Genomic DNA, 12,779 nt, shown 5'->3' on the forward strand with positions numbered 1-12,779 from the left:
ATAAATAAAAAAAAGGCCCAGAAGCAAAAAAAAAAGCCCTAAAACTAACTTAAAAACACAGTAACTACAATGCACCCACCCACACCCAGTGTAACGTCACTTCCAAACTCAGAAATTGCTATTCTTCTTCTTATGATTTTCTCTCTCCTCTATTTCACTTTCTCTCTCCTCCATTTCATTTTCTCTCACTAAAAAGTGCAAAAATATCAATGGACATTAGAAAAGAGATGCTAAATCAAAAGGATCCTTCCTAAAAAAAAGGCAATTTTATGTAAATTTCACTTAATTTTGTTTGAATTTATATGATTATCACTTAATTTTGTTTGAATATTGTTCGAAATTATTTATTGGAATTGTCAAAAAAAATTAGTGAAATCAAACGGATACCTTATGTTCACATTCCGAAATGCATACGTTCATATTTTAAATTCTTATGTTAATATTTTGAATCCTTTTGTAAACTTTCTGAAATGCTTATATTCACTTTCTAAATCCATTTGTTCATATTTTTTTATGTATATGTTCACCTTCTAAAATGGTTAATTATGTTCATACGCATTCAAAAAAGAACCAATGCATATGTTCATATTTTGAATGCATATGTTCATACTATTAATACTTATGATGCATATGTTTCATAATCATATTATTTTTTATTTCTTCAATTTTTTATGTTCATAATTACATGCCTTATATTCATAATAATATTTTATATGTTCATAATGTAAATATTCATAGTAAATATTTGTTGTTCATAAATATTCTCATCAAGTCATTTTATGCATATATTCATATTTTTACGCATATGTTCATCTTTAAAATGGTTATGTTCACTTTAAGGAAACCAATGCTTACGTTCATATTTTGAATTGTTGTGTTTACTTTCTAAAATGCATATGTTCATATGTTTTATGCCTATGTTCACTTTCTGAAAAGATAATGTTCACATTTAAGAAAACCTATGCATATGTTCATATTTTGCATGATTATGTTCATTGATAAAAAAAAATGTAGAAAAGTAGATGAAATTCATACATAGATGAAATTGATCGAAGCTAAAAAAAAAAATCAATTCATATGAATTCAAAAAATCAGATAAACAACCAATTCCATATTGTAAGGAACAGATTCAATCGTTAAATAAAAAAAACGAGAAAAATAGAAAAAAATTAAATAAAAAAAAAGAGGAAAAAAGAATAAAAGAAGGAAGGGTAAAAACAGAGTATAATTTGTGAATTCAAAGATTCATATAAATCTTAATCAATCGAAATTAAAGCACAAAATCGAAATTCACACAAAAAATCATACTTAATAACTAATTTTATGTTGTAAGAAACAAATTCAATCAAAAAAGTGTGAAAAAGGGGGAAAATTAAAAAAAAAAACAGAGGAGAGAGAAAATAAAAAACGAAGGAGAATAATAGAGGAGAAGAAAGCTAATGTTCACTTTCTAAAAAGCTAATGTTCATATTGTGATGTTGTTACACCTTTTTCTAGGTGCATGAGTGTGCACCTAAGAATATGTGGCAAAATTCAAGGCTAATTCATGCTTTGGACCAATTTTGGAGGCTTCGAAACTCGGTGTCGAAAAATATCAGAATTTTAGGGTATGCATTCCGGGGTTGAACGATGTTGTTTGAAATCATATATGACCACTTGTCAGATATAAGGCTCAATGTAACCTTGAGTTAATTGAGAAAATTGTGTACGAAAATGACTAAATTGAGTGGTTATAAGCAAAGTGGATTATTCCAACCATCCAAATGGCCTCACGGGGTGTCGTGGGATCTATGGGAAGAACCCTAACCACTTTTATTTTCGAGTATAATTTTTGAGGTTTTGGGATCTCGTGTCGAAAAATCTCGAGATTGTATTGGATGCAAATCAAGGTCATATAAATTTTTTGGAACTATAATGATGACCACTAATTGTCTAGTTGGTCATATAAAATCCTAAAAAAAAAAATGAATAGATGGCATAAGCTGTGGGTAAATTGACTATTCAAAGGCAAAAAGGACAGTTTTATCCATCTAAATGGTAAAATGCACTCTCGGAGTGTTTAAGGTTTATGAGATGCACCTCGAATTTTCTCATTTTGTTTCAAATTTAATGTCTTAGTTTGACTGACATAATTATCAACACAGAACTTTGTCCGGTTAATAGGATCTTTAATTATCAATAGATATATATGTGATAAAAATGTGATATTTTAGAAACTATACGTTGAAACAATTTCAACAAGTACTCGCATGATTATATTTCATCTTATGACTTCGTATATATATATATATATATATATATATATATATATATATATATATATATATATATATATATATATATATATATATATATATATATATTATAACTCAATAAGTATTGGTCAGATTGGTTTATGTTAATAGTACAAAAGTCCATCATGGACATTTATTTTGAAACAAAAGGACTATAAACTTTAAAAATAGCTATTCGCCTTGATGGATTTGGCCAAAGTCCATTAAGGCACTAACCTATAATATTTCAAAGAGGCATGACCTTGGAGGCTTTGAGCATACAATGCCACAAATGGTACTCCATATAATATTTTTTTTGTCAGCATTTTCTATTATTTTTAATTTGTCCTCAATAAACAATTATAGTCAAGATAGTTTCCTTTTTTATTAATATAATTATTAGAGAATTAATGTATTTATTGAAGATCCTTGGAATCACAACAAATCAACTATTGTAGTATAACTTTCACCGCAAGATCGCATCTCTCAATTAGAAATCTAGTCAATTTGACATCAAGAGGATAGAAATGGCCGAACCATCCACAATGAATCATGAAAACACAACTCCTAACCAAACAAATCATAGTGAAGAAACAATTTTAGTCCGTGAAGAAGAAGTTGAACAACTTAAACAATGCCTTCCTAAGGCAAATTGTATGGGTAGTAGCAAGGTCCAACTCATACAAATTCAAGGTTTTTGGTATCCTCTTTCTTTTTTCTCTAATATTCTCACTTGCCAAAGACACTTCCTAGCTCAAGACACCGATCTTGTAGTAGCTAGCTTCCCTAAAACCGGCACCACTTGGTTAAAATCTCTACTCTTTTCGATTGTCAATCGAAATGTTCACCCTCCTAGCCAAAGTCCTTTGCTTTGCCACAACCCACATGAACTTGTATATGATTTAGAAACCGGTGTCTATGGGAGCATTAGCACAAAGCTACCGCGCCCCCATCAACTTAACCAACTCCTTTCACCGCGACTTCTCCATTCTCACATGCCTTACGCGTCCCTTCCTGAATCTTTGAAGTCTTCTACTTGTAAGATCTTGTATATAAGCCGAAATCCCTTAGACACCCTTGTGTCTCATTGGCATTTTTATCCAAATATACTAAAGAGAGTAACCAATGATGAAAATTTCCAACCCCCTAGTATTGAAGATTACTCTGAGGACTTTTGCCAAGGTAACGTTTTATATGGGCCATTTTTTGAGCACGTACTGGAAGCAGAGCTTAGAACAACCAAATAAGGTACTATTTTTGAAATACGAGGAATTGAAGGAAAATCCTAATTATTTTGTGAAGAAGTTGGCCGAATTTATTGATATGCCATTTTCTCACCATGAGGAAAGCGAAGGTGTAATCAAAGATATAATAGAGTTGTGTAGTATTCACAATCTTAAAGAACTCGAGGTTAACAAGAGTGGTTCACTTGACAAATTTATGGAGAACAAGATGTTGTTTAGGGACGGGGCAGTTGGAGGGTGGACTCGTTATCTCACCGATTCCATGGCGGGAAGAATGAAGAAATTGATAGAACAAAAACTTGAAGTTTTTGGGTTGTCCTTTAAATTGCATCCTTGATGTATCAATACTACATATACGTACTATATGTATGTAGATTAACACTGTTATGATGTTTAAGTTGGTGTAATTTATTTTATGTTGAATGATGATGGTTTTAAATCTTTATATCCACCGTATGTATATTTCATTAATTTATGTAACATTTGCTTCAATAATTATACCGCTACTAGTCTACTGCATTGTGTTAACCAAACTTGCTTGGTGGATATGGTGGAAAACTCGATCACTTTAATTTGTGCCTTTGACGTCATAAGTTTGAGGTTCAGCGGCCACCATCTACATGCAAAATAACTTCTTTATAAAAAATTTTACTACCTCCGTTTTCTTAAGACTTACTCACTTTCCGTTTTCTTAAGTTCTACTTACTTTTACTTTAATCCTTTTATAACAACTTCATGTATGGTCCTCATTATTAATTATATTTTTTTTTTAAGTTTACGTAACTATAGTAACTGAGTAAGACTCAGCAAAGCCGAGATACTGGCCTTGTTTGGCAATTGGCTGTTGGTTGTTGGCTGTCGGCTGGTTTGATTGGCTGGTACTGGTTTGACTGGCTGTTTGTATTGGCTGTTTGACTTTTTATTAGTCTGTAAACATGTTTGGTAAAATCGGTTGTTGAATGTTATTAGTAACTTAGAAAGCCAAAAGCCAAAACCTACTCCAAGTAGCTTTTTCATTTTGGCTTAAAAGCCAGCTTTTCAGCTAGCTGAAAAAGCCATTTACCAAACACGAATTTTGGATGTTTGACCAAATGAAAAAGCCAAAAGCCAATGAAAAGCCAATGAAAAGCCATTTACCAAACAAGGCCGCTGTATTATTTTGATGTTCGACCAAACTACCATTGAAATAAGGTGATTAATTGCAGTTTCTAGAAAAATACAATTAAATGAAGTTCGATTGTTATTGGGAAGGGGAGACAATCAATGATATGATAGTAGTAGGTAGGTGTAACGGAAGGAGCAAAAACGGCCAAGTAGGCTTTAAGTAGGACGCTGAGATTGAAAGATAAGCAGGCAGCACAGTACGTCAGTACAGTAGAATTTATGTACACTTTTTTTTTTTTTTTTTGGACAAGGAATTTATGTACACTTTGACAAAGAAAAAATCATTCTGTTAAGTCCAATAGTATAAATGTAAAATTTTTAGAAGTAGATAAAATCGTAGTGACATACTCGTAGTTTGAAGTGGTGTATTTTTAAACCATATAAGGGTGCGTTCTTCTATTCACCTGATTTTTACTTATCTGCACTTTTCTTATTTTTTTTTTAAAGAAACTTATCTGAACTTATTAAAACTTATTTTAGTTGTAATTTGTATTTGGGTAACCTTTATCAGAACTGATTAAACTCGATTTGAACTTATCTGAACTTAACTAAACTTATCTGAACATAATACACCTAAAATAAGTGAAAATAAGATGAACAGAACAGACCCTATAAAGTATCACTTAGAATTTTTAAAATTATATACTAGTGAAAGTGTTGTATTTAAGATAATGAAAAGAATAAATTTTCTAGCTTAATCTCATTTGCTCTATCTATCTCTTTAGTCAATAATCGCGTGCACCCATATACTTACTTTATTATTAAAAAAATGTAAAATCTTCGAAAAAAAAAAATTAAAAAAATGTAAAATTAGATTCGTAACAATATTTTTTTTAGAGTTAGAAAGTAAATAAACAAAGAAAAAAGCGGGTAGTTGGAGTTGAAGCACGAGGCCTTGGTGGTACCGTCAACTTGGGATAGGTAGTTACATTCCTCCCCCTAATAATATATAGTAGCACATTATATACTTGTATAAATAAACACCCCATAAAAACACACCATAAAAAAAAAACAAAGAGCTCATAATTCAACTCCAATAATTCTAGTACAAAAACTCTGTTCTACAAAACTTTAGTGTATTAATCATTTAATCACTAACAAAATGGCAGAAAGGCCTAAAACTTTGACAGCATTAGAAGGCGAGAAAACTCTAAACCCAAGCTTCGTAAGAGACGAAGATGAGCGGCCTAAGGTGGCATACAACGTTTTTAGCCACGATATTCCCGTCATTTCCCTCGCCGGTATCGATTCCGATAGCGGAGATGTAGACAAGAGAGCCTCAATTTGTCGTAAAATCGTCGAAGCGTTCGAAGAATGGGGTATATTTCAAATTGTGGATCATGGTGTTGAAGGTGATCTTATAGCCGATATGACTCGTTTGGCTAGGGAGTTCTTTGCTCTTCCTCCTGAAGAGAAGCTTCGGTTTGATATGTCTGGTGGTAAAAAAGGTGGTTTTATTGTTTCTAGTCATCTTCAGGTAATTCACTTACTTTTCTTAATCATTTTTATTTTTTTAAAACGTTCTTTATTAGCACTTTTTGCATAATTCGCTTAAAAAAATATAGTCTCGTGAGTACTTGTTGGAATCGTAATAGATTATTAGTTTTTAATTGTTATAATTTATACTTCGTACTTATTGATAATTTCTTATTAAAAATTTGTATAACTTATGGGATCAAGAAAAATAAAATACTTATTAACAACTGAGGGAGTAAGGAAATTGAAGTTGTCTATGTTTTTTTTTTTTGTTTTTAATGTTTTTTTTTTTTATTTTAATGATAGTCAACTAAGTTGTGCGTTCTATTTTGCAATTGATTATTTTATAAGAGTAACAAGACCAATTGACTAATGACTTTAATTAATTAAATTACACATCTATTGATTTTTTTTTTGTTTTTTTTTTTTTTTTTTTTGTCGAACACGGCTATTGATAACTATAGGCGAGGTTAATAACAAGCTTAAATCGAAACAATGATTTATAATAATTCTCCAATTAGTAAGCATTTGATTAGTTGTGCTAAAAGCCAATACTTTCCTATCACGATACTAAAAAGGTACACATTTGTGACGAAAATAAGAATGGATGCCAACTTGAGGTTGGGTAGTTAAGGCCTTAGGGATAAGTCACGTCAAGAAATCAAATTTTGTCTGCATTATTACTTTTTGTAACCAATATGCTAATGATTGTTTAATACAACAATTCTTAATAAGCTCGTTGAGTCTTTGATTGAAATGGTCAATACATTTTTGTTATTTTCTCAAAAAATTCAAGTTTCAACAAGTGCTAGCTAATACCATGACTTTGACAAATGAATTAAAATTTCTTTGACTATGTTGGATGTCCTAGTCTAAGAAATATGATGATCTCTAAGATTTTCCACGATCTCTGGTTCTTATTATGTGCAACAAAGGAACAAAGCTAGTATTATATTTTACCAAGTTTGATTTGAACTGTATGTGATTGAAACTTGGTACTTTTGAGAGGTTTAGGCTTTGGGTAATTGGGTGTCAGTTGGTTAGGTTTGGCTTAGATTTTGAGTCATATCAGATTGAATTTGGGTTTGTTATGGTTCAATTTAGGTTGGGTTTTGGTTTCTCTCAGTAACTTCATGTCAGGTTATTGGGTCAAGTCCGAGATTACTAGCACTAATTTAGGCTGTGGTGTATTGGTGTTGGTTAAATAATAAGGTGGAGAAGTCGAGAAGGTGAGGGTTGGCAATGGAGAGAAAATTAATGGTTGTGGGCGCGTTAAGGGGAAGTTGTTGTGGACTAGTGATAATGCTAATGATAAGAGTTGTGGTGTAGACGTGTAGTAGTGTTGTGGTGAGTCTTGTGACCAAATGTAGGCATTGTGCCATGGTGTCGAATTTGGTAAGTTTAGTATGGAATATACTTAACTTACTTGTATAGAGGTCAACACTCAAAAATGATGATAAGTAAACTAGTACATATAGATTGATCAATTAATTCTTATTTCCGTTTTCAATTATCAATGTAGCAAAGCTAAATACTCATACTCAAAACTCGTACATGATTGTTTAAACTGCAGGGAGAGGCAGTACAAGACTGGAGGGAAATGGTAGCTTACTTCTCATACCCTATCAAGAGTAGAGACTACTCGAGGTGGCCTGACAAGCCCGAAGGGTGGAGGAATGTGACAGAACAGTACAGTGAGAAGTTGATGGGTTTAGCCTGCAAGCTCCTTGGGGTGTTATCTGAGGCCATGGGTCTTGAGTCTGAGGCCCTCACTAAGGCTTGTGTCGATATGGACCAGAAAATTGTGGTGAATTACTACCCCAAGTGCCCACAGCCTGACCTCACTCTTGGGCTCAAACGCCACACTGACCCTGGTACCATCACCCTCCTCCTCCAAGATGATGTAGGCGGTCTGCAGGCTACTCGTGATGGTGGTAAGACTTGGATCACTGTTGAGCCGATTCCTGGTGCCTTTGTGGTCAACCTTGGTGACCATGGTCATGTAAGTATTTAAAACTCTGTATTTTTTAAGTTAGTGTTTTCCTTTCACCTTCGCATTTGTTGCTTTCTATGATCATGGTAGTAGGGGATCAATTTTCGACTGTTAGATGTGTAGGATTCGTGATCAGGTAAGACTTAATTGTACTTTGAAAGGCAGATGTAGTCTACCACATACTTTCTTATAAAATGACAAGTTGAAATGTTGTTGGTATGTGTTTTCTAGGTTCTTACTATTTTGCTGCAAGCTAAGTACAGGAACATGAGTATTCTTACTCTTACTATGATTTCACCTTATATTGTGTTTTTCTTTTTTTGGATTATGAAGTATTTGAGCAATGGGAGATTCAAGAATGCAGACCACCAGGCTGTGGTGAACTCAGACCGTAGCAGGTTGTCAATAGCAACTTTCCAGAATCCAGCCCCAGAGGCGATAGTATACCCATTGGCTATAAGAGAAGGAGAAAAGCCGATTCTAGAAGAGCCCATCACTTTTGCAGAGATGTACAGGAAGAAAATGGGCAAGGACCTTGAGCTTGCACGCCTTAAGAAGCTCGCTAAGGAGCAGCAGTCAAAGGTAGAAGAGCTAGAGAAAACCAAGTTTGAGACCAAACCAATTGAAGAGATCCTTGCTTAATAAACTCAGCCTGATCTGAGGCTGAGGTTGTGGTAGTGAAAATGATAGTATATCTGCAAATTCATGTTTACTTGATTTATTATAAATGTCATGTGTATCCTAGTTTTGGTTATTAGTCATTAGTCGGTTGATTAATGGTGAGAATAAAATTGTAATGTACTCAACAAGTTTTAATCATATTTATATGTAGACATTTGATCTCTCTTTATTATGATCATCAACCTCGTTAGTTCATAGTTCATATGTTATCGAGTTCACAAGGATCACTTTACTTATGAAAATGTCATTAAGCCTTCAAAGCCATACATGTACAAGTGCACAACATTCCATACCAGATTTGCCACTATAAATTGTACTCTTCATAGGAGCAGAAGTTAAGCTAAGAAGAGAAATGCAAAGGAGATCCTTTGATCATTTGACTCAGAGCTCGCCTTCACTGTCGAAAAAAAGAAAGAATTGAATACATGACGAGGAAAGTAGTAATTTAAGGAGTGAAAGCTGTATTGGTTATCCATATGTTAATCTTGAGCAGGCAACAATTTGACACAAGTACAAGAAATTTAGTATGATTTCATCTTACATTGTGTTTTTTCCATCTTCCTGAATTTAGGAAAGTATTTGAGCATTGGAAGATTAATGACTGCAGGCCACCAAGTTATAGTGAACTCAGACAGCAGCAGGCAGTCAATAGAAACATCCCAGATTCCTGCTCTAGAGGACGATTATATACTCATTAGCTACATAGAAATTGTTTTATACACCCGGGTGCACGGTGCATCAAAAAGTATTTTTTGCTTATTTCGATGATTATTGCTCATTTTATCATTAATGAACAAACAAATACCCTTAAGTGCACCACTGCACCGTACACCCGGGTGTATATAACAATATCTCTTAGCTATAAGAGAAAGAGAAAAGCCATTTTTATAACGCTAGAGACTTAACCACTGAATTATGTCATATACATGTTATCGCTTAACAAAAATTTATTTAATAATAAATATTATAGCAAAGAAAAAATAAAAGTGAGATTCAATTATGAATTTCATACAAAGTACTACGTATATAAGAACAAAAAATTTTATATAATAAACTGATGCAGTACGTCAAAAAAGAATTTGATGCAGCGTTTTGGGCCCATAATCTAGTTTTAATCTAATTCCTATTCACTACACCCCCCTTTAGCCAACAATACCTACACCCCCCTTGAAATTACCGTAAAACCCTTACCCCCACTAACCACACCCCACTAACCGCACTAGTTAGAACTTGCAGTTAATTCTCCATTTTTCTTCAACACCTCTTCAAATACTCAAAATCGCTACAATTCAAGAAAAAAAATCTTCAAAATTACTGCAAATTGCATCAAAACATCTAAAAATGTCTGACATTCGAGATGAAGTTCGTCAATCGCAACTAAATTCTGAAAAAGAAGAGTTAGAATTTGTTCATTTAAGTAGAAATTTGAATGTAAAACCTAGATTTTATATTTTTTTTGCGTTTTGATATTTTAAAACAAACTCTACTATAATTAAACTTATTTTTGTGCAAAATAGACTAAAATCTACTATATTTGGTGGTATTTTTAATTAGTAGAAATGAAACAGAGAAGAACACTTCGAAGGTTCCGTCGGAGAAGACGATTGCTGAACAAATTTTCATTTTCAGTAAATGTTCATTTTCAATTTGATAGATGTTCATTATGATACTAGTATATGATCATTTACATTTTTACCTTACATCTACTAGGGTTCATTCTTGAGAGAATATTACCCTAATATTCTCGAGAGAATATTGATAGATGCTAATTCGAATTTGATACATAGATGTTCATTTGGATATGTGTATATTATTCACACATATGTTAATGTATGTTCATTCACATGTCTAAAAATGTTCAAAAATAAATCACATATTGCTCATTCATCATAAACCTTTGATGGTTCTATTTTAAAATATGATTCTATTTTAAAAAATGTTCACAAAATAAATCACATATTGTCACTTACATTAATTGTGATATATATATATGCTCATGTTATTTGTGATAATTTGTTCATTTAAATAAAACAGAATGTACATTTTTGTTTTGCCAATTGAACATTTATTAAATTTGTAATATCAATATAATGTTTATGCATATACATTGATTTACAACCACAATATATATTGTAGTTATGTTCTATATAGAGTGAAACACACATTGCAATAATTTAGAGATGGAAACTCTGAACCTATATTTATATGGAGATAATGCCATCAATTATATTGAAAGAAATGAACAACATAGTAATTGGTGGGAATCATATTTTGATAGAAGTATGTTGAACCACAAGTAAGTTAATTTGACATATAGCATAATGTTCATTTTCATAACAACGAATACATACATTGACATTGTAATTTGTTTGACTTACAGATACACCAAATCAAGAAGCTGAGAATACAATACATTGCTCAATTGATGCTATTTGGATTAAACAGAAGCTAGAGGCAATAGAAAAGGAGCAAGAAGATTTATGGAAGCTTATATTACTACAAATTTTATTCTTTCGGTTATTTGATCATTTATGGATTTCTAAATGATCAAGTACATTAATATTCATATTTTTTTTTTAATTCTTTAGTGCTTGTTATATGTATATTACTGGAATGGAAATGTTCATTATCAAGAAGTTATATGTTCAATTACGTAACAGTTATAACAAAATACAATAAAATGTTCATAACCAAAAAGGCAAATGTGCAGTGTCAAAACAAAACATGTTCAATTACATATCACTTATCAGAAAAAAAAAAAAAAAAAAAATTAGGTTGGAACAAATATATGTTAGTTGTTTCAATCCAAATTCTTACTTATTATTATTTGCCAACCTATTCGCTACATTAGTGTAAAAAAGAAAAGCTAACAACTTATTATACTTAGAAGAATAGCTACCACGTTGAACACTTTGAACATCTCTTGGAACACTTGGAGGAACTTGAAAATTTATTTATTGGAACACTTGGAAGTAATTGAACCTTTTTTCTTGGCACACTTAAAGAAACTTGGACATCACTTGGAGCACTTGAAGGAACTTGGCCTTTTCTTGGAGCACGCACTTGAACAATACTAAATTCTTTCTTAAAAGCATATTCATTGTACCTTCCATAAGCTTTTTGTTTAGAATTAAAATCTGTAAAAAGTAACTCTGATTTAGTTGCTTCTTCATACAAAAATTTCATTACTAGCACCCACTGCACAAGTTTTTAAAAATGAACATAATCAATAACAGATATGTACAAATACAAAACAGTACCTATATAAATGATCATTTAGCATTATCAATTTGATCAAAATAATAAAATAAATAAAGTACTAAATATTTAAAATATAATTAAAACATCTATAACAGAACATTAGTTTGAATCATAATGATCATTTAGAATTATGAAACTGATCAAAATTGTAAAAATACTAAAAAAAAAACACGAAAACGTATATAAAAAATATAATCAATCACATAAAACAAATCACAATCAGCAATCATTAAACTAAAAACAGCAAACAAACTTGAATTATAAAGCATACTGATCAAAATAAGAGACAAAATTTATTAAAATAAAACTTCAATTCACTTGAATTATAACACCAAACCAAATTCAACTAAAACAGAGGCTAAATTGATTAAAAAAAACTTGAAAAATCAAATAAAATCAGCAAACAATTTAAAGCAAAACAGCTAACAAAATTGAATCAAACAATTGACCAGCAAGCATTAATCGAAATCAGAGACAAAATTGATCAAAATTGAACTTAAATTAAATTGAATAGTAGCAACAAACATTAATCGAAATTATAAAACAACTCACACTAATCAACGGATGAATCAAACAATCGACTAGAAGTAGGAAAAATAAATTCACAATCACGATCAAATTCGGCAATTGAAGAATGCAACACTTCATTATCACAATCAACAACTCCAATCAATGATTCATCCATGA

The 12,779-nt window shown here is 31.7% G+C and overlaps 1 protein-coding gene and 1 pseudogene across 1 annotated transcript; both read left to right on the forward strand.

Moving 5' to 3' along the window:
• The first annotated feature begins 2,556 nt into the window (after positions 1-2,556).
• On the forward strand, positions 2,557-3,854 carry LOC145600263 (cytosolic sulfotransferase 5 pseudogene; annotated as a pseudogene).
• A 1,840-nt stretch (positions 3,855-5,694) lies between these two features.
• Positions 5,695-8,977, forward strand: LOC145600904 (naringenin,2-oxoglutarate 3-dioxygenase-like). The gene is made up of 3 exons (XM_081656768.1): positions 5,695-6,158; positions 7,731-8,159; positions 8,484-8,977. Exons 1-3 carry the CDS (start codon positions 5,784-5,786, stop codon positions 8,790-8,792), a joined length of 1,113 nt encoding a protein of 370 aa, XP_081512894.1. The 5' UTR covers positions 5,695-5,783; the 3' UTR covers positions 8,793-8,977.
• The last annotated feature ends 3,802 nt before the right edge of the window (positions 8,978-12,779 follow it).

The sequence above is a fragment of the Chenopodium album genome, chromosome 21 (genome assembly GCF_948465745.1).
Source record: "Chenopodium album chromosome 21, dcCheAlbu1.1, whole genome shotgun sequence".
Classification (NCBI taxonomy): domain Eukaryota; kingdom Viridiplantae; phylum Streptophyta; class Magnoliopsida; order Caryophyllales; family Amaranthaceae; genus Chenopodium; species Chenopodium album.

Coding starts and splice junctions, on each gene's coding strand:
- LOC145600904 (XM_081656768.1), top strand. CDS start 5,784: ATGGCAGAAAGGCCTAAAACTTTGACAGCATTAGAAGGCGAGAAAACT. Junction 6,159..7,730: donor TTGTTTCTAGTCATCTTCAG/GTAATTCACTTA, acceptor TTTAAACTGCAG/GGAGAGGCAGTACAAGACTG. Junction 8,160..8,483: donor ACCTTGGTGACCATGGTCAT/GTAAGTATTTAA, acceptor TGGATTATGAAG/TATTTGAGCAATGGGAGATT.